We start from the raw sequence: 24,789 nt of genomic DNA, 5'->3' as shown, positions 1-24,789 counted from the left end.
GGCAACAAAATGATAAAGGAAACAAATCGTGGTATGATATTTTTGTGGTATCATACCTATACTTAATGCTTCAAAATATTAAGGAATCACAATTGAATTGTTAACGTATTAAAGGAAACAAAATTCAAAGACTTGAAAAACTTACCTTAATCGATAGGGGAATATTTCTGAAATATTTTTTGCGTGACCATCACTGATTTTCTTTACCTATTTCACGTCCAGGCATCACGCAATTTATAAATAAGGCAACTGGTATATACAATATTAATTTTCCATCATTAATATCCGTTTCTTCGATTGAATTTGGCGTGGATATGAAAGACCTAGGCTCCGTGTTGATATAAATAATATTTTTAAATTCTCTAGATGATCTCTTTGATAGTGCTCATAATAAGATTGCAAACGAAGACTTCTGAAGGTATTATTGACAGCAGTTATTTTGTCGCTATTTTTAATTTTCTTTTGTTTTTTAATACATTGTTCCTTTTATATTTTATTAGACTATTGCTTACTCCCTCCGTTCGTTTATACATGACGCTATCCGAGTTTCACACAGATTAAGGCAAATATTGTGTTGTCTATTTTGTCCTTTGTCGTTGCTTTCTTACTTATTATTACAACTAGAGATTTTACCGCGCTACGCGCGGATTATGTGCTCTAATTTTCTTTTTAATTTGAATATTAGTATATGACTTACTTTTATGTTTTATATTGTACTGAATATAATGTGTTTTAATATTTTTCTTGTGATAAGATTATATAAAATTTTGTCATCTATATACATCGAGTATATACATTTTGTACAGAACTGGCTATTGTTATGTTTTATAATACACCTTTTTGTTTGAATTTTACTATATTCATTTGCTTACTAAATTCTTATTTTGGTTTAAGAGGCTGTGATACAAAAAAAGACTTGGTTTTTGTTTAAAATATATTTTTAGCTTTGAGTAAAGAAAAATAAAAGAAATATTGTTTATGCTTAATGCATTATTTATATCACACCTCTTCTCTTTTTTGATGATTTTGACAAACATTTATTTATCATCATCAGAGATTGACGTGTGAGTTTGTTTCCAGTAATTTCAATATTAATTATAGGAAAAAATAATTTTAATAAATATTTTTATATTTTTGTTTTATTTTACTAATCACGTAATCTGATAATTATAAATATACCGTTTAAAAGAATTTGATTTTTTTTTAAAAAAAATTTACAGCATGAATCAAACATAACTGCTCAAAGAATTAATTTAATATTTTTTTTATAAAGTCTACATGTATATATAATCAAATTCATTGAAGACTACCTCAATTTTTGAATTTACCATAATTTTAGGGTATCTAATTTATACACTTCATTAAATCTAATTTTTGTCCTATAATTATAATTTCATTATTAAAATAAAATTGTATATAATTTATTCACTTATAATTATAATATTTAAGTTTCTGAAAATAGAGAAAGACAATGATCTTATGTAATTCATGAATTTGCAACAATAATAATATGTAAAATAATTTTCACATGTTGGTTTATTTCTTGTTTCCTCTTCTCATGCAGGAAAATTAAAGATTTTAAATCCAAATTGGAATATTAAACATTGTGGTTTTTGAATGGAATTGGTTCGATTGTTGCCGAATTTTGGTTAAGTCTCAATATGTGAAACTGTAAGCTTTTTTTTTTTTATCAATTAGTGAAATTGAAAATAATTCTTATGTTTTTCATTTTGGTAGTAGTACTTATTATTTCAAAATCTTTATGAGTCTTTTTAAAAAAATTGGTTTGCTCCAGTGCCTCCATCCCTTATTTTGTTAACAATGTTGTTGTTAACATAAAACGTGAATTTCAAACAGTACTTGCTCCCTTCTTTCAAAGTAAACCACATTCCCTTTGGATTCCCATTCTCGGGTACCATAAGAACAATATCTGGTCTTCCAGGTGATAAGATGGCCAGGCTAATGATCTTCACTTCAGGGTCAAGAGTCTCTGCACATATAAAAGAGCCAAGTTCTATAAACTCCATAAAAGAAACAAATGTAGAATCTATAACCAAATTATTCACATAAGACACAGATACAGCAAACAAACACAATGACCTATCGATCATTTCCAAGATTATTATAATTACTATTATAAAGTTTGTATTTTTTTTAACAAACCTCCAATGTTGGTGACATCAACACTTCCAAGAAGCTGTTCCTTCCACTTCCTTAAGCTCTCATCATCCTATATATTCAGATTCATCAGGAAGAATTATTCAAAAAAAAAAATTGAAATAAAGGGAAAAAGGAAAAAGGAAGCAACTTTATCCTTCTCGAGATGCTCCTTGATAGTGTACTGAGGACCCAATTGCAGCTTGGAATCATCGTCTTCCTCTTCTTCCTCTGTAGCGCAGATAGAAGACTCGCTCATCTGCCTCCCCAAGGACTCATCTAGATTCATAAAGATGATTTGGATCGATGGATACATGATTGTTTGCTCCAGTGTCTCCATCCCTAGAAATTGCCGACTTTCAAGTTCGCATTTACACAGCAACGACTAAGTGAATCTAAAAATAAAAAGCTGTGAACTTTACACAGGGTGATGCGAAGAAAAATGAAATAGAATCTTACCATGACTACATGACCCTCTTGCTTTTCACTCCTCGGGTTATCATCCTCATCATACTCTATACTCCACATAAAACAAATGATTAGGGAGGAAAAAAAAAAACCAAAGACAGAGAGAAGTTAAAACAATAGTAAGAAAGAATATCCATACCAAAAAACCCACAAGCTACGCCATTGATGTATCTCCGAGCTTCGATGGAATCAAGACCAAGAACAATGATATTAAAATCGTTATAAAAGTCAAGCTCTTTGTCTTCTATACGTGAAAAATGCGGCACAATCTCCACTCCACTCACTCTCTCCATGACACACCTTGCAGCTACCTCTGCCTTAGGCTTTCCTACATCCTCAAGTCTAATTACAAAGACACACAAACCAAATCAATCAATCGTATACGAAACTATTAATCCTTACGTGAGAGGAAGAATGAGAAATCACCTTAAGAAGAACTGGCGATTGAGATTGGTGACTTCGATTCGATCCATGTCAATCACATCCAGATTACAAAACCCGGAAAGAGCCAAGTCCTTGAGAAGCTCACAGCCCAATCCACTGGCACCAACCACCAAGACTCTCACATATTCTCGTATATCGTCTCTCAGCTGTATAATAGAAATTCAACTCAGCAGAACCAGAAGGAGGTGGAACGCAAGTACAAAGAAAGGAGTAAATAACAAAATTAATTGATCAAGAGTGGATCGGGATAATTACAGAAAACTGAAACGGTGACAACGAAATGGAAGAGTCGTAGGTGATCAAAAATCAACCTTCCAGCGAAAATAGGTTTAGGCGACATGGGCTTTATATGGGCCAATTCAAAATGTATTGATAGCCCACATAATAATCCGTATGTAAGCTGTGTTGAGTTGTTTTAATGTGACGTGGCAGGAAACTGATTTCTAATAGGTTGATTTTAATTGAGGACGTGGACAGCTCCCTACTCCTCATATATCCCTTTTAATATTAGTTAGATTATTATTCAGTCAAACTTACCGATCCCAATTTCTATTAGTCTTAGCTATTAAATATATTGACAAATTATCATAGGAAATATATAAATGCACCATTAATTTTAAGTCAAGTTTATGTGTTCTTGTGATATACGTACAAACAAATTTTTGGTGTTAAAATCATTCTAAAAATTTTCATCATGAAGCCAAAACAAAAATTTTTAAACTAAAATTGGAGCCAAACTTAAAATAAATCATGATTATATATTGACTGAGCACAGTCAAGCGGATCACAATTTTCCTGATGAATTATAATTTTGATCTAAATCTTCCATTTACAAGTAATGAAAGTGAGTTTTTGTTTGATCTAAATCAAACTCCTACTGATGAAGAAATAGTTGTATTCAATAATGAATATGATGTTGCTAATGCGATAGATGAAATTGTCTCCAACGATTGTTTTAGCGAAACAGATTCAGGTAAATTTTTCCATTCTACGTAGTAATTCTTTTTTCGCAACATTTTGCTGTTCTAATAACGATCAATAGTGTTAAATAAAATTTGACTTTTAGTTATATTTGTGATTTCTGTACACAATTTTGCATAGACTAGTCAACAAAGGCTGCTATTTTTGTTTGTTTGTGATGTGTATGTTCAATTTGATTTAAAATTACTCCAGACATTTATTTCTACTTGTCTCTATAGTTTTCTTAATACGGAGTATATGAATGAAAGTTGTGTATGTTTATATGAACAAATATACATGTGTCGTTCTTTTAGGTCAGTCTTGCATATATTTTTTGGCTAACCATTTCTATTTTTATATTAATATGTAGAGATTGATGATCAAACAGAGCTTCCAAACGGAAAAAGGTTGAATATCTCCAACCCAGAAAGATGGGCAATATATAATGCTTTGTTGGAGAGAAGTCAAAATGGAGAACTAGAGAAAAATACTATACGGGAAGTTTCTGATTTGTTTATGGTACCTATCCGAACGGTGCAAAGGATATGGAAACAGGCTAAAGACACTTCAAATGATGAAGAAGTCAATGTATCACACAAAAAAAACGGACGCTGTGGTCGTAAGAAAATCCAACTTGATTGAATCAAGTTATGGAAATTCCGTTGCGCAAGAGAACGTCACTACGGTCGCTTTCAATGGGTTTGGGCATTGCTACTTCGACATTACATAAACGTGTCAAGGAAGGTACGATTCGACGTCATACTAACGCTATCAAACCAGGTTTAACGGATGAGAATATGAGAGCTAGATTGAAGTTCTCTTTGTCTATGTTGGAAAAGGACTCTCTGGTTCATGAACCACAAAATTCATTGATATGTACAATATTGTACATATCGACGAAAAATGGTTTTACATGACAAAGCAAACAGAGAAGTATTATTTACTTCCAGAGGAAGAGGTGCCTCATCGAACTTGTCAAAGTAAGAACTTCATTACGAAAATTATGTTTTTAGCAGCGATGGCTCGGCCGAGATTTGATGATGAAGGGAATAAGACATTTTCTGGAAAAATAGGAGTATTTCCTTTTGTCACCCTCCAACCAGCTCAGAGACGAAGTAAGAACAGAGATGCTGGAACTTTGGAGCTAAAAGCATTAACCTCCGTCAAAAGAAAAGATATAAAAGCGTATTTGATTGAAAAGATTATTCCGGTAATCCATGAACGATGGCCAATTGAAGATCGGGGGAAGACTATATTCATTCAACAAGACAACGCACGGACACACGTTGAATGCGATGACAAAGTGTTTAAAGAAGCTGTGTCTAAAAAAGGTTTTGATATACGTCTAATGTGCCAGCCTCCAAAATCACCCGATCTAAACATTTTAGATCTTGGTTTTTTCAGTGCGATCCAATCACTACAATACCAAGCATGTCCGACTACCGTAGAAGATCTTGTGCATGCCGTGGAAGATTCTTATGATGAATACTCTTCTGAGAAGGTAAATTATATTTTTTTTTGACTCTTCAGACTTGCATGAAAGAGATCATGAAAGTTGGAGGGAAAAATAACTATCAAATTCCACATATGAAAAAAGCTGCGCTCGATAGAGAATGTCGCCTTCCTCTTCAAATAAGCTGTGATGTTTCACTAGTCCAAAGTGTAATGGATACACTAGCTTCATCTTCATGAGTTAGTTATTTAAAATTGTTGAACTATCGTTGGAGTCTTTTTGTTTGTTCAGATTTCTTGTAGTTTTATTATTTATTAATGTTTTCAAATGAATAATTTTTTGTTATTATTTTTACTAACATAAAATTGTTTTGTGAATAATAACAACGACAAGACCAAAAAGTAGAGCAAAATGATTAACAAAAAATGTAGAATTGTGAAATTATATTTCATATATTTATTGTTACGAAATTACTGGAACAATAGAATAAAATCTAGATTTAAAAAGAATGTGGGAGATAAATCTTCAACATTTCCAGTATGACTTCTTCAGTTGCTATGTCTGGGTGAAGCTCCCCTTCATCATAGAAGAACAACTTATTCAAATCGAAGTCACGTTTGACACGGTAGAAAATCTTGTAAACCGGCAGATCATCTTTATCTTTAGTCTCCTCTTTCTCTTTAGTATCTTTTTTCTCGTTGATCTCTTCAGTTTTCATTTTTTTTAGTATAAACTTAGTGGAGAGAATAAAACTACCAGATGGATTATATAGTGGAGAGATGAAGTTTTATGATTAATTTGTGTATTTACTCAGTTGACTGGAATTGTGTACTTCTTGTAAAAGGTGTCGATTACGAGTTAATTTCAATGAAACTTGAACTTGTTGACTGAAAAATTATGTGAAATGCGTAAGGGTAAAAAAAGTCTTTTTATTGATATATTATGCATTGATTTCAGTAAACGTCAAATATTTTGGTACAACAAAAAAGTCTAAAACGTCATGTATAAACGAATGGAGGGAGTATGTTTCATTTAATATTATATTTATAATTTACCTGCATGCAAACAAATATAAAATTTAATTTTAATGGCCATCGCATATAAATTTATATTGACATACTAAAATTTCTAGCTATAATCCGTACTTTTTTACATATATTTTTCTTACTATGCTTTTAACTTTTATTATGTCTACATATTAAAAGTTATAATACTTTAATAATCTCTTCGCTCCGCGCAGGGTGCGGATTATCACCTGGTTATTATTAAGAGAAAACTGCACATGAAATCTAAAGCTAAACATGTTATTTTATGCACAAAATGTAGCGAGCACCGGAACTTAGGTGCACCCGTGTGCAGAGGATCAAAGCTCTGCAAATCTCTGGAGCCATTTCATTTCCGCTGTAGCAGACAAGTCGTCGTGGAGGCAAAAACCCTTTTACTTCTCCCCGGCGATCAAAAATCTTGACGAAGAAGAAGAAGATGGCGACATCTTTGTCTAAACTCCTAACCAGATCGAAAGCTCACAGCCACAGGTTCTCTGCCACAACCACTATCTCTACCTCCCATTCCATCCAGAGACAGTTCTCCGCCGTCGCCGACTCTTCTTTCTCTACCTCCGCCGCGCTTGGAAGCCAAACGAGTCCCCCAGCTCCAACGCAAGGTATGTTAGTCAACCAACTATGTCTTCCAATGCTTGAGCTTGGAATCTAGAGATATTAAGAACCGTTTTTTAGTTTCAGACAACAAACGAGGGTCGAAGTGGACACAACTGCTGTTGTTCTTGCCTGGAGCGATTACCTTCGGTCTCGGTTCATGGCAAATCGTCAGAAGGGAGGAAAAGGTCGGTGTCTCTTCTTCTTCTTCTTCTTCACCTCTTTGGAATCAGTAAAGAGTTCACCTTTATATATATATTAGTGCTTTCCATTGAAGAGCTTTAGACTAATACTTGTGATTTTGTGATGGGAAAGTAGTGAGATCTTTGTGATCATGTGCACTCTCTCTCTCTTGTGGAAATTCTGATTAAACACACATTGATCTACTTATAAGCGAGTGCTTTGCAATGTAGATTTTATTAGTTTACAACAAAACCTCAGATTCCAGCGAGTGTTTATGTGTGTTACGTTGATGTTTGGCTCTTAGCAAGTCTTTCATGTAAAGTGATCTAATGGCACTCTTATAGACTCTGAATGCTTGAGCCCTAATAATGCATTCTCATTGTTAGCTAGTGGCTACCGCTCCCATGTCTTGGTTTCTTTCCTTTTTATCTTCTAAATGGTTGCTGAAGCTAGCACATTTTACTAATCTGAAGCTTCATTTACTCGTTGTTAACGCAGATCAAAACACTGGAGTACCAACAACAACGGTTGAAAATGGAACCAATGAAGCTAAACGCGGACCATCCTCCTGATAAGAATCTGGATGCCTTGGAGTTTAGACGGGTTAGTTGCAAGGGCGTGTTTGACGAGCAAAAGTCTATCTATTTGGGCCCACGGTCTAGGTCCATATCAGGAGTGACTGAAAATGGATACTATGTCATCACACCTCTATTGCCAATCCCTGGTGACCTGGATAGGTGAGGGTAATGATCCTTTCTCCTCTCTTTTACTTCATTTTTGTAACGCATTTGCCTATACTATTGAACATATCAGACCTTTTTTTGTCAACCCTATCCAAGTAATAGGTTTTTATCTTTCTGTATTGTTTAAATTATCGAAGTACTGTATGTTTCAGGATATAATAGGCCATTGTTTCTCTAGTCCTACTCTCTAACTCTTGACTGTAGTTGTCTAACTAATGGAGAGTTTGAGACGTAATTAGACATATTTGTGTTTACTGAATTGTCACTTAAGCTTTGATTGCTAGTTTTAGTTCTAGCTGTCAGTTTTTTGGCCTTTCCTGAAGTTGGATTGTTCTTCTCCCTTGTCAAACTAGCATGCAGTCGCCTATTCTTGTGAATCGTGGATGGGTTCCTCGAAGTTGGAGAGACAAGGCACAAGAATCTACCGAGTCAGACTCCGTTACAAATGATTCAACCATAGCTAAACCACTCCCCAGTGAGCAAAATTCATGGTGGAAATTTTGGTCTAAGACGCCAGTGATTCCCAAGGTTAGTCTTGTTATCATATCCTCTTGTTCACAAACTTGCTTTCATTCGTATATTGAGTTTAGCTATCACCAAAGATTCACTCTTTTCATTTTGCGTCTTTTATCAAATCTCTTACATACGTTATGACCTGTGAAAATTGAAATCTTGCAGGAGCATGTGTCCGCGGTTAAGCCTGTAGAAGTTGTTGGTGTGATCAGGGGAGGCGAGAACCCGAGCATATTCGTTCCAGCCAATGATCCAAGTACAGGGCAGTGGTTCTACGTAGACGTTCCTGCAATGGCTCGTGCCATAGGTCTTCCTGAAGACACAATTTACGTAGAGGACGTTCATGAGGAGATAGATCGGAGTAGACCGTATCCTGTCCCGAAAGACATCAATACCTTGATCCGTAGTAAAGTCATGCCACAGGACCATCTCAACTACTGTATAACATGGTAACTACGATACAGATACAAGAGCTGTTCTTGGTATTGTTAGTCTTTAATTGGTGTTATGGATTAATGAGAGAGAGATTGTGCTTGTGTGTAATGATGAACAGGTACTCTCTCTCGGCGGCTGTGACTTTCATGGCTTACAAGAGGCTCAAGCCAAAGGCTACCCGCAGATAAGCTTTTCTTTGATCAAATCAGGCCTCATTCTTTTTGTCACACCGAAATAAAAAAGTTATGATATTGTGATAGGTTTTCGTAGTTTTTCTTCTTCTGTGATGCGAAGAAAGGTCGAACTAGAAGCCATCAGCAAAACTTTATGTTAAATCTTTGTATTACTAATTAAAAAAAAACACCATTTGCTTGAAGTTAAAATCGCGGTTTATTAGTTTTATTTGATTATATATACTTTAGTTTGTCTTGGAAGACTAATGAACTCTTATTGTGTACTAGAGATTTTACCGCGCTACGTGCGGATTATGTGCTCTAATTTTCTTTTTAATTTGAATATTAGTATATGACTTACTTTTATGTTTTATATTGTACTGAATATAATGTGTTTTAATATTTTTCTTGTGATAAGATTATATAAAATTTTGTCATCTATATACATCTAGTATATACATTATGTACAGAACTGGCTATTGTTATGTTTTATAATACACCTTTTTGTTTGAATTTTACTATATTCATTTGCTTACTAAATTCTTATTTTGGTTTAAGAGGCTGTGATACAAAAAAAAGACTTGGTTTTTGTTTAAAATATATTTTTAGCTTTGAGTAAAGAAAAATAAAAGAAATATTGTTTATGCTTAATGCATCATTTATATCACACCTCTTCTCTTTTTTGATGATTTTGACAAACATTTATTTATCATCATCAGGGATTGACGTGTGAGTTTGTTTCCAGTAATTCCAATATTAATTATAGGAAAAAAGAATTTCAATAAATATTTTTATATTTTTGTTTTATTTTACTAATCACGTAATCTGATAATTATAAATATACCGTTTAAAAGAATTTGATTTTTTTTTAAAAAAATTACAGCATGAATCAAACATAACTGCTCAAAGAATTAATTTAATATTTTTTTTAATAAAGTCTACATGTATATATAATCAAATTCATTGAAGACTACCTCAATTTTTGAATTTACCATAATTTTAGGGTATCTAATTTATACACTTCATTAAATCTAATTTTTGTCCTATAATTATAATTACATTATTAAAATAAAATTGTATATAATTTATTCACTTATAATTATAATATTTAAGTTTCTGAAAATAGAGAAAGACAATGATCTTATGTAATTCATGAATTTGCAACAATAATAATATGTAAAATAATTTTCACATGTTGGTTTATTTCTTGTTTCCTCTTCTCATGCAGGAAAATTAAAGATTTTAAATCCAAATTGGAATATTAAACATTGTGGTTTTTGAATGGAATTGGTTTGATTGTTGCCGAATTTTGGTAAAGTCTCAATATGTGAAACTGTAAGCTTTTTTTTTTTTTTTATCAATTAGTGAAATTGAAAATAATTCTTATGTTTTTCATTTTGGTAATAGTACTTATTATATCAAAATCTTTATGAGTCTTTTTAAAAAACTTGGTTTGCTCCAGTGCCTCCATCCCTTATTTTGTTAACAATGTTGTTGTTAACATGAAACGTGAATTTCAAACAGTACTTGCTCCCTTCTTTCAAAGTAAACCACATTCCCTTTGGATTCCCATTCTCGGGTACCATAAGAACAATATCTGGTCTTCCAGGTGATAAGATGGCCAGGCTAATGATCTTCACTTCAGGGTCAAGAGTCTCTGCACATATAAAAGAGCCAAGTTCTATAAACTCCATAAAAGAAACAAATGTAGAATCTATAACCAAATTATTCACAATAAGACACAGATACAGCAAACAAACACAATGACCTATCGATCATTTCCAAGATTATTATAATTACTATTATAAAGTTTGTATTTTTTTTAACAAACCTCCAATGTTGGTGACATCAACACTTCCAAGAAGCTGTTCCTTCCACTTCCTTAAGCTCTCATCATCCTATATATTCAGATTCATCAGGAAGAATTATTCAAAAAAAAAATTGAAATAAAGGGAAAAAGGAAAAAGGAAGCAACTTTATCCTTCTCGAAATGCTCCTTGATAGTGTACTGAGGACCCAATTGCAGCTTGGAATCATCGTCTTCCTCTTCTTCCTCTGTAGCGCAGATAGAAGACTCGCTCATCTGCCTCCCCAAGGACTCATCTAGATTCATAAAGATGATTTGGATCGATGGATACATGATCGTTTGCTCCAGTGTCTCCATCCCTAGAAATTGCCGAATTTCAAGTTCGCATTTACACAGAAACGACTAAGTGAATCTCAAAATAAAAAGCTGTGAACTTTACACAGGGTGATGCGAAGAAAAATGAAATAGAATCTTACCATGACTACATGACCCTCTTGCTCTTCACTCCTCGGGTTATCATCCTCATCATACTCTATACTCCACACAAAACAAATGATTAGGGAGGAAAAAAAAACCCAAAGGCAGAGAGAAGTTAAAACAATAGTAAGAAAGAATATCCATACTAAAAAACCCACAAGCTACGCCATTGATGTATCTCCGAGCTTCGATGGAATCAAGACCAAGAACAATGATATTAAAATCGTTATAAAAGTCAAGCTCTTTGTCTTCTATACGTGAAAAATGCGGCACAATCTCCACTCCACTCACTCTCTCCATGACACACCTTGCAGCTACCTCTGCCTTAGGCTTTCCTACATCCTCAAGTCTAATTACAAAGACACACAAACCAAATCAACCAATCGTATACAAAACTATTAATCCTTACATGAGAGGAAGAAGGAGAAATCACCTTAAGAAGAACTGGCGATTGAGATTGGTAACTTCGATTCGATCCATGTCAATCACATCCAGATTACGAAACCCGGAAAGAGCCAAGTCCTTGAGAAGCTTACAGCCCAATCCACTGGCACCAACCACCAAGACTCTCATATATTCTCGTATATCGTCTCTCAGCTGTACAATAGAAATTCAACTCAGCAGAACCAGAAGGAGGTGGAACGCAAGTACAAAGAAAGGAGTAAATAACATAATTAATTGATCAAGAGTGGATCGGGATAATTACAGAAAACTGAAACGGTGAAACGGTGACAACTAAATGGAAGAGTCGTAGGTGATCAAAAATCAACCTTCCAGCGAAAATATGTTTTGGCGACATGGGCTTTATATGGGCCAATTCGAAATGTATTGATAGCCCACATAATAATCTGTATGTAAGCTGTGTTGAGTTGTTTTAATGTAACGTGGCAGGAAACTGATTTCTAATAGGTTGATTTTAATTGAGGACGTGGACAGCCTCCCTACTCTTCATATATTCCTTTTAGTATAGGATAGATGTTAATTTCTTTGAGTGTGACTGGATGTACCTTTTAGAGTAAATCTTTACTCTACTATTAATTTTTACTCTGAATTCAACATATTTTTGCCAATCAAGTGAAAAAAGTTTTCAGCCTATTTATTCTGAAATTGGAGGAAAATTAATGAAAGTAGTATAATTTTTGCCTCCACTTAAAAAATTTACTCCAGTTTTTAAAAATTAATTCTCTTTTTTCACCTCATATTTTCACTTCATGTTTTCACCATTTTACTCTTAGGCTCCGAATGTTTCCAACCGCACCGTAGTTGTACCGCTTGTTTCGCACCGCTCAATCCGCTGTTACCATTCGGAGACTGAGTGATAGCCGCACTCTTTTTTTTTGGGTTTTAATCCCCTATATATTATTTGAGAAGCATTGCAATATTTTTTTGTAGCCACGTGTCATCACTAGAATGATTCTTAGAATCCTTAGAGAAATAAGTTGGTCCATCTAAATATATAATAAGCTTTTTATTAAACCACAATAAATACATTATTAATGTGCTTCATTATTTTCTTAAATAAGATTACGGAATTGCCTAATGTGGCTAAAGTATATATGATAATTAATGATTTTGAATAATAAAGATTTGATAAAAATAAGTGTGTATTATAATTATATTTGTTTAATTTTAAGTTATTAAAATAAATTAAACAATCATAGTAGCCATATAATACAAATTAAAAAAATTATTTATATATTATATTTTGAATTTTTAAAACGAGTATAAATTACTAAAACTGTTAAAAGTTTCACATTCAAATTTTGTGATCTATGATTTAAATTTTTTGTTATGACATTATAAAAATAATTAAAAAATAATATAAGTTGAAAGTCTCATTTAATAAGTATCAAAAATAAAAGATATATAAATATATGTATCATTTTTAATTAAACTATGTGCTATATAAAAATACATAAATATCTTAATTTTGAAATTTACTTTGAACATTTTTTTGATAAAATTTTAAAAAAATATTGATAACTTAATTTCTTAAAATATTATAAATTACTTAAACCATTAATCCCATAGTGAAAATTTTGTTATCACTAATTTAGACTTTTTGCTATAGCAGATACAAATGATAAAAAACAAATATGAGTAAAAAGCATCATCTAATAAATATTAATATTAAAATATACCATATATATGTTACTATCATTTAAATTTAATTATATATCATATCAAATAAAAAAAATATTTTTTTAATTTATAAAATTTGTTTATATATTCGCACCAATTTAAATTTAAGATATAATATAATTAAATTTAAATGATATATATATATAATGTTTATTTTGCGCAAGGCGCGGATTTAACCTAGTTGTACTAAAATCTGAATATTCCACTGTCATGGGATCTTTGCTGCAATGTCGTTGACTCTTTCATTGTACTTTTCTAATCTATTTTTATTTTTTTTAGTTTAATGATAGTTCATCAATGTTTAAAGACGTTTACTTTGTTTTTCTTCGGAAACAATCAAAGTGGAAATGTTACAAAGCCAATCAAGAAACCTATAGGAGGCTTTCATTCTATATTTTACGGGGTGAACCAGATCTCATTATTTAGGAAACAAATATTTAACCGATTATGCATCGTGGATACTATTGAGATCTGAGAGCCTTGTTTATTCAAATGAAAAGAAAAAAAATAATAAATAAATATAGGAAAAAACTAAACATACGAAATTTGATTTTTTTTTTCCTTAACATGAAATTTGAATTTAAATAGAATATTATAGCTGGATGAGGTGGGAATATTTTACATTAATCAATGATTAGTAGCTAAGTAATTGTGTAAATGCAAATTGCATTAGAAATGATTTGATTAAGGTATAGTTGCCAGGTGTTAATCTCAGTCTTGCCCCCAGGTTGTTGTTTAGATTCAGAGAGAAAGAGGAGAATCATCATCCTAGCTGTTTCCTATTTGCCCATTTCTCTCCAATCATCATCAAGCATCAATCAGCCATGGCATTTTCTCTCTCATCTTTCTCTCTCTAGACCCCATCCCTTCCTCCACCTTCCCGCGTCGGCTCGCGCCTTTTCGTCTCGTGTGATTCGGTTTTCGAACGAGTCAAATCCCTAAATCTCCTTCGAATCTCTCATGGCGATCGTGACGGGAGATCGATACCTAGAGAATCTCGAGAAGTTCCTCGAAGGAAACGCCGATTCGCTCATCGACGCCACCGATGTCCTCAAGCTCAACCCCGCGGGCCTTCACTACGTTCATCTCCGTCTCGAATCTCTCCGCGAGGTCGAGCGTATGCTCTCCGGAGCTCCCGTTGACTATCTCCGCGCCTACGTCTCCGACATCGGCGATTACCGCGCCTTGGAGCAGCTCCGACGTATCCTCCGCCTCCTCCCTTCTCTCAAAGTCGTCTCCTCGCTTCCTTCGCCGGCTCGTGATCCCACGCCGCTCTCTCTTCTTCCGTTTGCTAGGCTTAAGGTTTTGGAGCTGCGCGGGTGTGATTTGTCCACTTCGTCTGCTAAGGGGTTGCTCGAACTGAGGCATACCTTGGAGAAGTTGATCTGCCACAATTCCACTGTGAGCTCTCCTCTCCTCTTTTTGTTTTTGTTTGTTTCCTTGGTTTAGTGCATTCTGTTATGGCATTGAGTGGGGATTATTAGTTTCTGTGTTGCTTTAGATTGTAGGGAGATTGAACTGTTAGTGTATTTGGAATAAGCTATGAACGCTGTGAGGTTTGTGTCATATCTCTCAGGACGTTTCAAGAACAAGGTTGATTGTATGAGTTTATTCATGTGTTGTTGCTTGTCTTTGAATATTTTTTGGAAGTGTTCCTAACTAATCTTTACCAGGTTTCTACCAACTGTAGGATGCGTTGCGGCATGTGTTTGCTAGTAGAATTGCCGAAATAAAGGATTCACCACAGTGGAATAAGTTGGTTTTCGTTTCTTGCGCTTGTAACCGTCTCTTGCTCATGGATGAGTCGTTGCAACTTCTCCCAGCTGTTGAGTCGCTTGATCTGAGTCGGAACAAGTTTGCGAAGGTGGATAATCTTCGGAGGTGTTCCAAGCTGAAGCACCTTGATCTAGGTTTCAATCAACTTAGAAAAATCTCTCACTTGAGCGAGGTGGGTTACGTCAGGTTTCTTTCTGCATGTCCTTTTTTTATGGATTTCTTTTGATATGAAGTTACTTAACTTTTGCGTTTGTTGGTTACTATATATGGCTTAGTTTGAACTCACATAGATATAAGAACACTTTGATGTGTTTGCTAAAGATTTTATTTAGATTTTTAGTACCCTAGGGGACCCATGCACCTTTATCTTTGGACTATGCAGGTATCATGTCACCTTGTTAAACTTGTTTTGAGGAACAACGCTCTAACTACATTGCGTGGGATTGAGAATTTGAAGTCACTTGAAGGCCTTGATGTTTCCTTCAATATTATTTCAGACTTCTCAGAATTGGAATTCCTTGGGAGTCTTTCATTCTTGACAGACTTGTGGTTGGAAGGAAATCCGTTTTGCTGTGCTCGATGGTACAGGGCAAATGTCCTCAGCTACGTTGCTCGCCCAAATGATGTAAGTTTTGTTTCAGAGGCTACATAATCTTGTTAAAAAGACAGACTTTGCACCAATTCAGTTTCTGCTTGATTCATAATGATTCTTACTATCTGTGCTGCGTTTCAGTTAAAGCTAGATGGCAAACAAATTGGGAATAGAGAATTTTGGAAGAGGCAGGTTGTTGTTACCCGTAGGAAAACACAGCCTGCTAGCTATGGGTTCTACTCTCCCGCTAGAGAGGAAGCTGATGATGAAGGAAGCTTCAATAGAAAAAAGGTTAACGACAGAGACTTCAATTACAGTTTATTTACATATATATAATGTTCTTGTGACTATAGTGGCCCTTTTCTTCTGAGTGACACACTGACACTAAACCCTAAGCAGGAAAAAATATAAGAATATATCCAAACCAATTAAGGGATGTAGTTACTGTAGTATGGAACGGGTTTTTGAAGAGCATCTTGAAGATATACATCACTTGATAGGCAGCTTCTCTATGTTTTCTTTCAGAGTTTCAGTTTCTTGGTTTGTTTTGTGGTGTAATTATTAAAAGCTTATTGTTGTCCTTTTTCACTCTCATAGTCACAGGCGAAAATCTACCGGCTCGCGTCTATTGACACTGAGGAAGAGAGCACTTATGTAAATTCTGACCAAGAGTCTGCTTCATGTGAACTCGAGACTCAAAGCAAAGAGGAGAATATCAAGTCCGATCACGAAGATGATATCTTTGGTCTAATAAGTAAAGTTGAAAAGTTGAAGAAAGAACGTTCGGTTCTTTGGCTGCGAGAGGTTAAGGAGTGGATGGATCATCCGTCAGAGGATTTTGTGGATGTCAGAAAAGACGGCTGGAGTATTGATTCAGAGAAAAAGTACTACACAAAGAATGGAAAAAACTCGAAGCATCACAAGGAAGCATTGAGATATCCACCAGGGCCTTTACCAGGTTTCCAAATTACAGATCTAAATCAGAAGGATCAAGCATATCTTCTTGATGGGAAGCCAGATGAAAAAGGAAACATGTCAACATTGGATGCTACTCACGATATAACAGGATCATTTTCACCCTCAACATATATGCAATCACCCCCTCACTATCAAAAGGATGTCTTACACCGACGTCATAACCTGGTGGAAGAAATCTTGCAGCTATCAGCAGATTCTTACTCAGTAGCATCGTCTGATAGCTCGAGCAGCTGCAGTGAAAATGAAAATTATGACTCTGAGCAATCAAACCCTGAACAAGATATGTTGGTGGATCATCTTAATGAGAATAGCCCCGGCGAGGAGATTCTGGGATCTGAAAAAGGCACAAGCTTGCTTGATTCTCAACCAGAAAAAAGTAGCATAATAAAGACTTGGAGGATAGATGAATCGTTCAAAGCAAAGACCAATAATATTATTTCTGGACTACATAATAGTGAGCTTGCTTCCGGTGTTAATCATATTTATAATTGGTTTGACAAAAGGAAAAGCAAGAGGCAGCCTAAAAAGAGAGTTGTTTCTCTATTGGTGGATAATAGTGTCATAAGTAGCGGAGAAACATCTCATAGAAGTGATGCTGATATCAGTGATTCTGGTGAAGATGGGTGTGTTTCTGATCATTTGCAAGAAGGTTCATTGACTATGGGTTGTAATAGTAAGAGAACTACTAGATTTTGGGGTGCCGAAAAAACCCCTGAAGTAATGGGTGGTTTAGTGGACGAGTATATTACAACAACGCTGTCAGATTCCAGCATTGATGAGACTTGTAGGATTTACGTATGTTGTGATTGTGTACTACGGCAAGAATCCACCTACACGCAACAGTGAGTATTGTTCCCCTTATTATTGAAGTTCTAGGTGAAAGAAAGTAATGTGAGTCCCTTCTATTTTGGTTTAAGATATGAATTATGATACTTGATAGGGCATGCCGAGCAGTAAAAAAGGTCGCTGAGGTTGCGTAGTTATTTATTTCTTTTGTAATGATAGGTTCTCCAGTATTCAATTTGAAAATGAAAAATTGGTCGATGAAATTAGAGCGATATTGTTTCTGGTTCCCTTGTTAGTCAGATAGTGTCTTCTTTTGCACCTGACGGTACTCTATAAATGCAGGGAAGTAGTGCTGCTGCGGAGTAGCCAAGATAAATTGTGTGTGCTGTTCGTGGATGTTTCTACTGATTCACAAGGTTAGACTGGTCTTCCCCGTCTCCTCTTTTATTCTTTGTGTGTTAATATGATATGTTCTGTTGATGCTGACTCACTTTTTCTTGACCCCTGGTGTACGCAGATAGAAATTTAAGTTTATTGTGTTCGCATGCTATAAATGATATACAAGATGTCTCAGTTGGGCTAGGACTTCAAGTTGTGAGGTTAGTCTCTTATGGTTGCGTTTTTAAACTTGATTATGTCCCCATGGTCCCTAACCTCTCTCTTTCTTCTGGTTTAGGCTACGCTTTAAGGAGGGCACGGAGTACATTTTCAAAACAGAGAGCATCGAGAAAACAACAGTTTTACTCAATATCACTAAAGTGTTGGATTCTCAAGCTACGGAATCTAAATGTTTGGGAAGGTGAGCTATATCATCATTTTTTTTCTTCAGCTCTTTTACTATTTGCTTCTGCCATTTTCTGATTTGACATGTATTGAAACTTAAATAACAGTTTGGAGAATATTCAAATGGAAATGTTTGAGAAAGAAATATGTGGTGGTTTAAAGTTGAGTATATTCCAGTACAGTGTTCTCCATTTTCAGAGAAGCACTCTTGGAGGTATGTTCTTTCCCGCGTATCATTGATTGAGAAAAAGTTCACTTTGAATGATTAACTCTTTTCCCCTGAAACCGTAAATGAAGTAAGACCTGATAGTTTGACCTAGCAATGAATTTGCCTAGATAATTGTTAGACTAGATCAACCGCTCATGATTTCATTTGTGGTGTGTAAGCTACTAAGCTCACATTTACAAAGTTGGAGCCCCTTAATGTTGGTTCCTTCTCTATACTATATGGTATTTTAAAATTTACTGAGCTAAGTATCCTGCCTCGATGCCGCAAATCTCAGGGTATTTTTCTCAATGGGATGTCGGTAGTCTAATGATTTTTGTTTCTAGGTTCAAAATCATTCAGTCTCGTATTCCACATAAATATGCAGATTAGATGCACATCATGAAGCAGTTTTGTTTTGTTAGTTGATCGAATTGAGAACGGTTTATTTATGCTAAGAAGTACTTAATAGCCTACAAGTAAATCCGATTCAAGCTGAGTCAACATTGACTGACCATTTAAGTGTTAATTTTCCCTATTGAACTGTGCAGAGGTGTCATGGCTTCCACGGTCACTATTTGTGGTAGATGGACATCTTTTCATATGCATTGAAGACTTCAGGCTGCTGAGTTCTCTGCCAAAGGATACTTCTTCGGCTCCATATTTCTCACTTGACTCGAGCTGCTCCATCTCCGACATTTTTGAGATGGTAACAAGTTTGTTTATTCTTGCTTTTTGCTCACACTGTCGTTTTTCCCCTTCTTTTTTGATGTATGAAAACTTGAGTATCATCCAGGCTATTGAATCCCGGGGAAGCTCATGCTTGTCACTGAAGATCAAGCAGAAGAATTCCACATTTCAAGCCAGACCAAACAGAACAGCGACTTCAGCAACATGGAAGCTCAAATTATTCAGCATCGAGTGTGTACTCAAATTCGTGTCTCTAGTCAAAGGACTTCACCCGGATTCACCAGAACTCCCGTTGCTCGTAAGGCATTTGGGTTAGATATAAGTCGTAAAGTTACTTTTTAGAAAGTGAGAAAAAATGCCTCCTGCATACTCACATAATGTTCATAACTTCATATTCATTTGATTCAGTTTGTTCCCATGTGTTTTGATTCATCTTGTATAAAGCCCTTGGGGTATTGTGGCGTGCTCTGAGTGAGTCTGATTGACAGATTCCTTCAACCGTTTCAACATATTCTTTGATTTGTATTCTTTTGTGTATCATACAACCAACATTGAGGAACAAGAAAGTACATCAAAATGTTTCTGTGATTCTTTTACTAACTTTGCAGGTGGCTGGAACAACAGAGAAGCCTAAGCCTACTAAACCTGTCGCTTCTCTTCATCAACTTGTTCCATCAATGCCTCTAACTCAGCCTCAGATAAGCTCTCCAACCGTTTCTGCGCCCGCCACAAAACCAACCATATGTTAAGGGTAAATTAGATAAAGCCCGAGAGCTAAAGTACTTGAAGAGAGAAATCACAAACCTGCATGACTTGGGACTCGTAGTCACGAAGTTGCTGAGCATAAGTCATCTCCTTGTTACCGACCCTAAAGATATAAGTCGATATCCAACCCAATGTCAAGCCTAGCACCAGTATCAGCTGTACAGCGTTACCTGCTTGCAAAGGATCTACTCCCACATACTGCACAGTTCATGATAACAAACGTACTCAGAGCCACACACAGAGAGAATAAAGAACATTCATGATTTGCTTCTTGATTCTTGGATTACCTCAAGGCCACTCTCTAGCCCGATACCAAGTGCAGTAACTCCGACTCCTATCAACAGAACATCCTTCCTTGTGTATCCAAACGGCGTCTTCTGTAAACCAAGTTATTAAAACACAACAAGAGTTTGCTTTAGGACATGACACTATGAAGCAATGATAATTATGATATAAAATTGAAGATGATGAGACCTTGGTCTTTGTGGCAGAATCTTCTTCAGTTTCAGTAGATGATTCTGAGCTCACTCTACATCTCATTATTTGCTTACTCTCTCTTATTTTCACAGATGATGTCAATCCATTATACAAGACTTTCTTCGCAACTCTAACTCCTCCTGCATCATCTCAACAAACATAGGAAGACTTATACCATCGCTTCTGCTAAATCTTAGTATATTTTGTGGAAAACGATTTGGGTTTGTGAAAACAAAAACCTGTGATTTGTCGACCACTCGGACGAATCTGTACAGTTGCAGACAGAACCTCTTGGCTTCTGCATAGATTAGAAACTCCGTACGGTAGAGAAGCCATGTCTGCGTGTAACCCAGAAGCAGTGCTTACATGTAAAGAAATGAAACACGAAGAAGAGATGAGAGACAGAGAGAGATGGGTGGTTGATATTTTATGCGCGCGTTGAGTTTTTTTTTTTTTTGGCTTATTGAATCTTCCCCATACGCGCGCACGTGCGGCGCGTGTTTCTAACCGCAATTACTAAAAAAAATTGCGTTTGTCCGAACTATGGAAAACTCTCAACACCAACCTAATTAATCTATTACTGATCAGACCTTCTCAAACAGGTACGTCCTGGAGCATGTCGGTAAGCTAGTGCTTGAGTTAGTGGCTCCCTTCACCAAAGATCGCTTCGAATTTATACTTCTGTTAGTTTTACATTCGTTAATTGAGCATCTTTTTCAAAGTCACTGTATATCTTGATTGAAAAGAATCATCAGTTACATCCTTTCTTGGAGCTGATTGGTTGTATAAGATGGGTTCTCAGGTTCGTTCATTCCAAAGTATTTGTTATAGTATGTACAAATCCAAACAAAAGTATATTAGCAGGGTTTATACTAGTACATCTATGCAAGAATAAGAAATTTAGCATTGCAAGTCAGTTAAACCAACATAAAGATCAAGTTTATTGCTACAAATTTGTTGAATACCAACATAGAGGTCACATCTAGCATTAGAATAATAGGTTGGTAAAGCCTGACTCATAAGAAGGAGACTAGAGTTGTCCTGTCATTAATTCACGAAATGCACTCTAACAGCTGAAACCACACCTCTTGAGAGTTCAAATTCACAAACCACAGAGTCTCCTGGTTTGAGGTTGTACTTTTGACATACAGCTGCCCATCCCAGGAAACCATATAAACCGCCGTAACTCTTGGTGAAGCCCTCCATTTTGCTTCCATCGGGAAGAAGGAAGTCTATGGAGGAACTATGAGGACCAAACTCCAAGCCATACTTCTTAATCACCGGAGGACTCACATACTATTTGTACAAATATGAAGAGAAAACAAAAAGACCAAGTCTTAGCTTTAAATGAAACAAGTAAACAGAACAAAGTAAAAAGGTGTAAAGAAACTGAAGAATGCTACAAAATTTTACCAGAACACTGTTTGTTTTGGTGAGCGTCTTCTCAAAGTAAGGGTTGTTGGGATTAAAGAGGTATCTCTCAGGGCTTTCAACATGATCAAAACTCTCCCTCCCTCGACTAGTTTGTCTTCCACTTGCTGAAAAATACGTTAAACCAATACACAAATACAGAAAAGGGTCAAAGCTTAGTTTTTTTGAGTTTTAAAGACCATGAAGATGATTTATTTTCTTACCAGAGTTAGAGGCAGTGGCGAAATGCACTCTAACAGCAATAACCACACGTCCTGAGAGTTCAAATTCACAAACCACAGTGTCTCCTTGTTTGAGGTTGTACTTTTGGCATACATTTGCCCAGCCAAGGAAAGCATGTAAACCGCTGTAAATCTTATTGAATCCCTCCAGTTTGTTTCCGTCAGGGAGAAGGAAGTGCATAGAGGAATTGCGGGGACCAAACTCCAACTCATACTTCTTAACCACCGGACTACTCACATACTACTCGGTACAAGTATTAAAAAAGAAGACAAGTCTTAGCTTTATAACTAAAGATCAACCTAAAAAAAAAGCAGTAAAGAAACTGAAGAATGCTGCAACTGAATTTTACCAGGGCAGTGTTAGTTTTGGTGAGCGTCTTCTCAAAGTAAGGGTTGTTGGGATTCAAGAGGTAACGCTCAGGGTTTCCCACATGAGCAAAACTCTGTCTCCCTCCTCCACTTGCTGAAAGTTGTTCAGTCGCCAATACAATTAAACAAAAAGAAAAGAGTCAATCTTTGGGATAGATAGTTTCTTTGAAGAGCATAAAGATGATTTCTTTCGATCTGAATACTCTTACCAGAGACAGTGGTTGGCTCCTGGTGAGAATTATGGGGTGGTTCAACTTCAAGAGGTGCAGAGAGGATCTCTTTACCATCTTTCTTGAAGATCCGGACTTGGAAATACATAGTGCCTTGATGTGTGAAGCGCAGAGTATCATCTGAAGCTAAAAGGTTGTCATCAACAAACTCATTCCAATCTTCTTTGATCATAAACAGACAATTCTTGTCTCCCTGGAGCCAGAGCTGCCAAGAATTGTTCCAAGGAGCAGTGAACACCACTCTGTGTTCAAAAGCCTCAGGGTTGCTTCTCAATATCTCTTCAGGAATAATCCTCTTTTTAAAGAAACCCACAGAAACAGCAACACCAGAACTATAAATATAATATAATAATCAGAGCAGCAGCTCCATCTAAAAGAGGGGGGGGGGGGGGGGGGGGGGGGAGTGTACCATGGATTTCGATTTCCAGTTTTGTCCTGGGGACAGGGACTTGGAGAAGCTACTCTTCTTGCTCTGAGTTTGGTGGATCTCCTCTCCCTCTGGCAACTTTTTTCTCTTCATAGCAAGAAGAATCGATTCTCAGGGATAGGGGAGGATTGGAGTGGAGGGAGATGAGATCAATTGTGTATGTGATGACAGTAGTATAAAGTAAAACCAATGCCACAGTAAAATACGTTCTTCAAGCTTTGGTGACGGAGGCTTTTCGCGTGCTGATAGTGGAAATACCAAAATACCCCTTACCTCCCCAAGTCTAGTAAAAAGCTTGTTGTCGCTACTCGCTAGGGGTTGGATAAATAAAACTAACCCGAAAACTTGAACCAAACCCAAACCAGGCCCAGTAAAAATGAATCAGAATCGAATGGAATTCGACATGAACATCAGCTGAAACATGTTTTATGGTATTATTCAAAAAAAAAAAAATGTTTTATGGTATTTTGGGTGAGTACGAATATATATCCGAAAAAATTCAAAAATTCAAAAATCTACAAAAATGCTCATACCAAACTCAAACTCGAATAAATACACAAAATGCTATAAAATCTCATTAAGTACTTAAAACAAGTATCAATTATATCAATAATTAATCCAAATACTTAGCTTAATATAGTACATGATGCTCTTCTTCTTTTGTATAGTCGGAATTATTGGATTTTAAGTGTATTCACTTCTTTTATATTGGATATGATGTGTTTGCATATAGTTTTTGAGCTTGTTCTCTAATTTCATTATTTTTGCTCCCTAATTTGAATTGTCAAAAATTACACTATAACAAAAAAAGAGTCGTGACAAAAACATTACTTATTTTCATTTCATTTTTATTTTTATTTTTGATCTTTGTTTCACTGAATATTTATTTAGTTTTCGGGTTTAACTAAGTACAAAACAATAGTTTGGAACCGAAAACCTAATTAAGATTAAAAATCCAAAATTATATTGGGTTCAACCATTTTTTAAAAAAATATTACCAAACTTGAACTGAACCCGACTAAATCTAAACGAAATTCTAATTGGACTTTTATAATATCCGAACCTGAAATTCGTAAATCCAAAAACTCAGAATCTGATTGAATCTGAACTCTGATTGGTCTCCCAAATACCTAGAATTAGTTGCAGGTAGAACATATTAGGCATTGCATTTGGTTATGTCATATAGCTTTTTCGGTTTTGAAATAAATTTTTTTCCGAATATTATAAAAACCAAGTCAATTTGAGTAGAATCCTCCTAAATTGGTTATAATGTGTAAGAGCCAAAAAATAATTGGGTATCCTTGTAATTAAAAATTATTTAAAAATATTAGGCATTTTATATCTAAATTATTTAAATTGATCCAAAAATAATCAAAAATACTAATTACATGTTGTTTGAACCAGATAATTTTATCTGAAAATAATATTGGTTACTGTTTAGTTGGGTAT

General features: G+C 35.3%; 7 protein-coding genes across 13 annotated transcripts; 2 read left to right on the top strand and 5 right to left on the bottom strand.

Moving 5' to 3' along the window:
- Positions 1 to 1,207: 1,207 nt before the first annotated feature.
- On the bottom strand, positions 1,208 to 3,295 carry LOC103869633 (rho GDP-dissociation inhibitor 1). Its single transcript, XM_009147713.3, has 6 exons — positions 3,052 to 3,295; positions 2,765 to 2,967; positions 2,617 to 2,672; positions 2,309 to 2,499; positions 2,164 to 2,230; positions 1,208 to 1,990 (listed from the first exon to the last, which is right to left on the bottom strand). Exons 4-6 carry the CDS (start codon positions 2,495 to 2,497, stop codon positions 1,773 to 1,775), a joined length of 474 nt encoding a protein of 157 aa, XP_009145961.2. The 5' UTR covers positions 2,498 to 2,499; positions 2,617 to 2,672; positions 2,765 to 2,967; positions 3,052 to 3,295; the 3' UTR covers positions 1,208 to 1,772.
- A 2,263-nt stretch (positions 3,296 to 5,558) lies between these two features.
- LOC103869632 (surfeit locus protein 1) lies at positions 5,559 to 9,544 on the top strand. Of its 2 annotated transcripts, none has more exons than XM_009147711.3 (6): positions 5,559 to 7,145; positions 7,219 to 7,325; positions 7,819 to 8,057; positions 8,417 to 8,591; positions 8,742 to 9,025; positions 9,130 to 9,544. In XM_009147711.3, exons 1-6 carry the CDS (start codon positions 6,965 to 6,967, stop codon positions 9,197 to 9,199), a joined length of 1,056 nt encoding a protein of 351 aa, XP_009145959.1. In that variant the 5' UTR covers positions 5,559 to 6,964; the 3' UTR covers positions 9,200 to 9,544. The 2 variants fall into 2 exon arrangements, with proteins under 2 accessions (XP_009145959.1, XP_009145960.1); XM_009147712.3 differs by having other exon boundaries at positions 5,582 to 7,145; positions 7,225 to 7,325.
- A 931-nt stretch (positions 9,545 to 10,475) lies between these two features.
- Positions 10,476 to 11,500, bottom strand: LOC117134043 (rho GDP-dissociation inhibitor 1-like). Its single transcript, XM_033291482.1, has 4 exons — positions 11,468 to 11,500; positions 11,160 to 11,350; positions 11,016 to 11,082; positions 10,476 to 10,841 (listed from the first exon to the last, which is right to left on the bottom strand). The coding sequence occupies exons 2-4, from the start codon at positions 11,346 to 11,348 to the stop codon at positions 10,624 to 10,626; spliced, it is 474 nt and encodes a 157-aa protein (XP_033147373.1). The 5' UTR covers positions 11,349 to 11,350; positions 11,468 to 11,500; the 3' UTR covers positions 10,476 to 10,623.
- Positions 11,390 to 12,282, bottom strand: LOC117134042 (NEDD8-activating enzyme E1 catalytic subunit-like). The gene is made up of 4 exons (XM_033291481.1): positions 12,175 to 12,282; positions 11,902 to 12,065; positions 11,615 to 11,817; positions 11,390 to 11,523 (listed from the first exon to the last, which is right to left on the bottom strand). Exons 1-4 carry the CDS (start codon positions 12,265 to 12,267, stop codon positions 11,405 to 11,407), a joined length of 579 nt encoding a protein of 192 aa, XP_033147372.1. The 5' UTR covers positions 12,268 to 12,282; the 3' UTR covers positions 11,390 to 11,404.
- A 1,750-nt stretch (positions 12,283 to 14,032) lies between these two features.
- Positions 14,033 to 19,945, top strand: LOC103869628. 4 transcript variants are annotated; one of them, XM_009147707.3, is made up of 12 exons: positions 14,771 to 15,011; positions 15,112 to 15,203; positions 15,301 to 15,558; positions 15,769 to 16,011; positions 16,120 to 16,269; positions 16,576 to 17,798; positions 18,085 to 18,158; positions 18,260 to 18,341; positions 18,419 to 18,541; positions 18,633 to 18,739; positions 19,282 to 19,439; positions 19,527 to 19,945. In XM_009147707.3, the coding sequence occupies exons 2-12, from the start codon at positions 15,153 to 15,155 to the stop codon at positions 19,734 to 19,736; spliced, it is 2,679 nt and encodes an 892-aa protein (XP_009145955.1). In that variant the 5' UTR covers positions 14,771 to 15,011; positions 15,112 to 15,152; the 3' UTR covers positions 19,737 to 19,945. The 4 variants fall into 4 exon arrangements, with proteins under 4 accessions (XP_009145954.1, XP_009145953.1, XP_009145955.1 ...); XM_009147706.3 differs by lacking the exon at positions 15,112 to 15,203 and having other exon boundaries at positions 14,033 to 15,011; positions 16,582 to 17,798; XM_009147705.3 differs by lacking the exon at positions 15,112 to 15,203 and having other exon boundaries at positions 14,036 to 15,011.
- On the bottom strand, positions 19,910 to 21,133 carry LOC103869630. The gene is made up of 5 exons (XM_009147709.3): positions 20,902 to 21,133; positions 20,660 to 20,802; positions 20,473 to 20,562; positions 20,225 to 20,383; positions 19,910 to 20,137 (listed from the first exon to the last, which is right to left on the bottom strand). Exons 1-5 carry the CDS (start codon positions 20,996 to 20,998, stop codon positions 20,060 to 20,062), a joined length of 567 nt encoding a protein of 188 aa, XP_009145957.1. The 5' UTR covers positions 20,999 to 21,133; the 3' UTR covers positions 19,910 to 20,059.
- Positions 21,134 to 21,497: 364 nt separating this feature from the next.
- LOC103869627 (B3 domain-containing protein At5g25470) lies at positions 21,498 to 23,575 on the bottom strand. Of its 3 annotated transcripts, none has more exons than XM_033290906.1 (6): positions 23,323 to 23,575; positions 22,893 to 23,208; positions 22,665 to 22,777; positions 22,297 to 22,555; positions 22,076 to 22,206; positions 21,498 to 21,958 (listed from the first exon to the last, which is right to left on the bottom strand). In XM_033290906.1, the coding sequence occupies exons 1-6, from the start codon at positions 23,431 to 23,433 to the stop codon at positions 21,710 to 21,712; spliced, it is 1,179 nt and encodes a 392-aa protein (XP_033146797.1). In that variant the 5' UTR covers positions 23,434 to 23,575; the 3' UTR covers positions 21,498 to 21,709. The 3 variants fall into 3 exon arrangements, 2 of the variants coding, with proteins under 2 accessions (XP_033146797.1, XP_009145952.1); XM_009147704.3 differs by having other exon boundaries at positions 22,076 to 22,200; XR_004457925.1 differs by having other exon boundaries at positions 21,801 to 21,958; positions 22,076 to 22,216.
- Positions 23,576 to 24,789: the final 1,214 nt, after the last annotated feature.

Source organism: Brassica rapa, chromosome A05 (assembly GCF_000309985.2).
Source record: "Brassica rapa cultivar Chiifu-401-42 chromosome A05, CAAS_Brap_v3.01, whole genome shotgun sequence".
NCBI lineage: Eukaryota > Viridiplantae > Streptophyta > Magnoliopsida > Brassicales > Brassicaceae > Brassica > Brassica rapa.
Note: the sequence above shows the minus strand (reverse complement) of the source record. Positions and strands in the feature narration are given on the sequence as shown.

Excerpts from the sequence above, each read along its gene's own strand:
- LOC103869632 (XM_009147711.3), top strand. The coding sequence starts at position 6,965 with ATGGCGACATCTTTGTCTAAACTCCTAACCAGATCGAAAGCTCACAGC. Across the intron at positions 7,326-7,818 it reads TCGTCAGAAGGGAGGAAAAG|ATCAAAACACTGGAGTACCA; the intron begins GTCGGTGTCTCT and ends TTGTTAACGCAG. Across the intron at positions 8,592-8,741 it reads AGACGCCAGTGATTCCCAAG|GAGCATGTGTCCGCGGTTAA; the intron begins GTTAGTCTTGTT and ends GAAATCTTGCAG.
- LOC103869633 (XM_009147713.3), bottom strand. The coding sequence starts at position 2,497 with ATGGAGACACTGGAGCAAACAATCATGTATCCATCGATCCAAATCATC. Across the intron at positions 2,231-2,308 it reads AGCATCTCGAGAAGGATAAA|GATGATGAGAGCTTAAGGAA; the intron begins GTTGCTTCCTTT and ends CTGAATATATAG. Across the intron at positions 1,991-2,163 it reads TGATGTCACCAACATTGGAG|AGACTCTTGACCCTGAAGTG; the intron begins GTTTGTTAAAAA and ends TTATATGTGCAG.
- LOC103869627 (XM_033290906.1), bottom strand. The coding sequence starts at position 23,433 with ATGAAGAGAAAAAAGTTGCCAGAGGGAGAGGAGATCCACCAAACTCAG. Across the intron at positions 22,556-22,664 it reads CCAAAACTAACACTGCCCTG|TATGTGAGTAGTCCGGTGGT; the intron begins GTAAAATTCAGT and ends TGTACCGAGTAG. Across the intron at positions 21,959-22,075 it reads CCAAAACAAACAGTGTTCTG|TATGTGAGTCCTCCGGTGAT; the intron begins GTAAAATTTTGT and ends TTGTACAAATAG.
- LOC103869630 (XM_009147709.3), bottom strand. The coding sequence starts at position 20,998 with ATGGCTTCTCTACCGTACGGAGTTTCTAATCTATGCAGAAGCCAAGAG. Across the intron at positions 20,803-20,901 it reads GAGTGGTCGACAAATCACAG|GAGGAGTTAGAGTTGCGAAG; the intron begins GTTTTTGTTTTC and ends GAGATGATGCAG. Across the intron at positions 20,563-20,659 it reads ATTCTGCCACAAAGACCAAG|AAGACGCCGTTTGGATACAC; the intron begins GTCTCATCATCT and ends CTTGGTTTACAG.
- LOC117134042 (XM_033291481.1), bottom strand. The coding sequence starts at position 12,267 with ATGTCGCCAAAACATATTTTCGCTGGAAGGTTGATTTTTGATCACCTA. Across the intron at positions 12,066-12,174 it reads TTTCACCGTTTCAGTTTTCT|CTGAGAGACGATATACGAGA; the intron begins GTAATTATCCCG and ends TCTATTGTACAG. Across the intron at positions 11,818-11,901 it reads AATCGCCAGTTCTTCTTAAG|ACTTGAGGATGTAGGAAAGC; the intron begins GTGATTTCTCCT and ends CTTTGTAATTAG.
- LOC103869628 (XM_009147705.3), top strand. The coding sequence starts at position 14,571 with ATGGCGATCGTGACGGGAGATCGATACCTAGAGAATCTCGAGAAGTTC. Across the intron at positions 16,270-16,575 it reads GAAGCTTCAATAGAAAAAAG|TCACAGGCGAAAATCTACCG; the intron begins GTTAACGACAGA and ends TCACTCTCATAG. Across the intron at positions 18,740-19,281 it reads TCAGAGAAGCACTCTTGGAG|AGGTGTCATGGCTTCCACGG; the intron begins GTATGTTCTTTC and ends TGAACTGTGCAG.
- LOC117134043 (XM_033291482.1), bottom strand. The coding sequence starts at position 11,348 with ATGGAGACACTGGAGCAAACGATCATGTATCCATCGATCCAAATCATC. Across the intron at positions 11,083-11,159 it reads AGCATTTCGAGAAGGATAAA|GATGATGAGAGCTTAAGGAA; the intron begins GTTGCTTCCTTT and ends CTGAATATATAG. Across the intron at positions 10,842-11,015 it reads TGATGTCACCAACATTGGAG|AGACTCTTGACCCTGAAGTG; the intron begins GTTTGTTAAAAA and ends TTATATGTGCAG.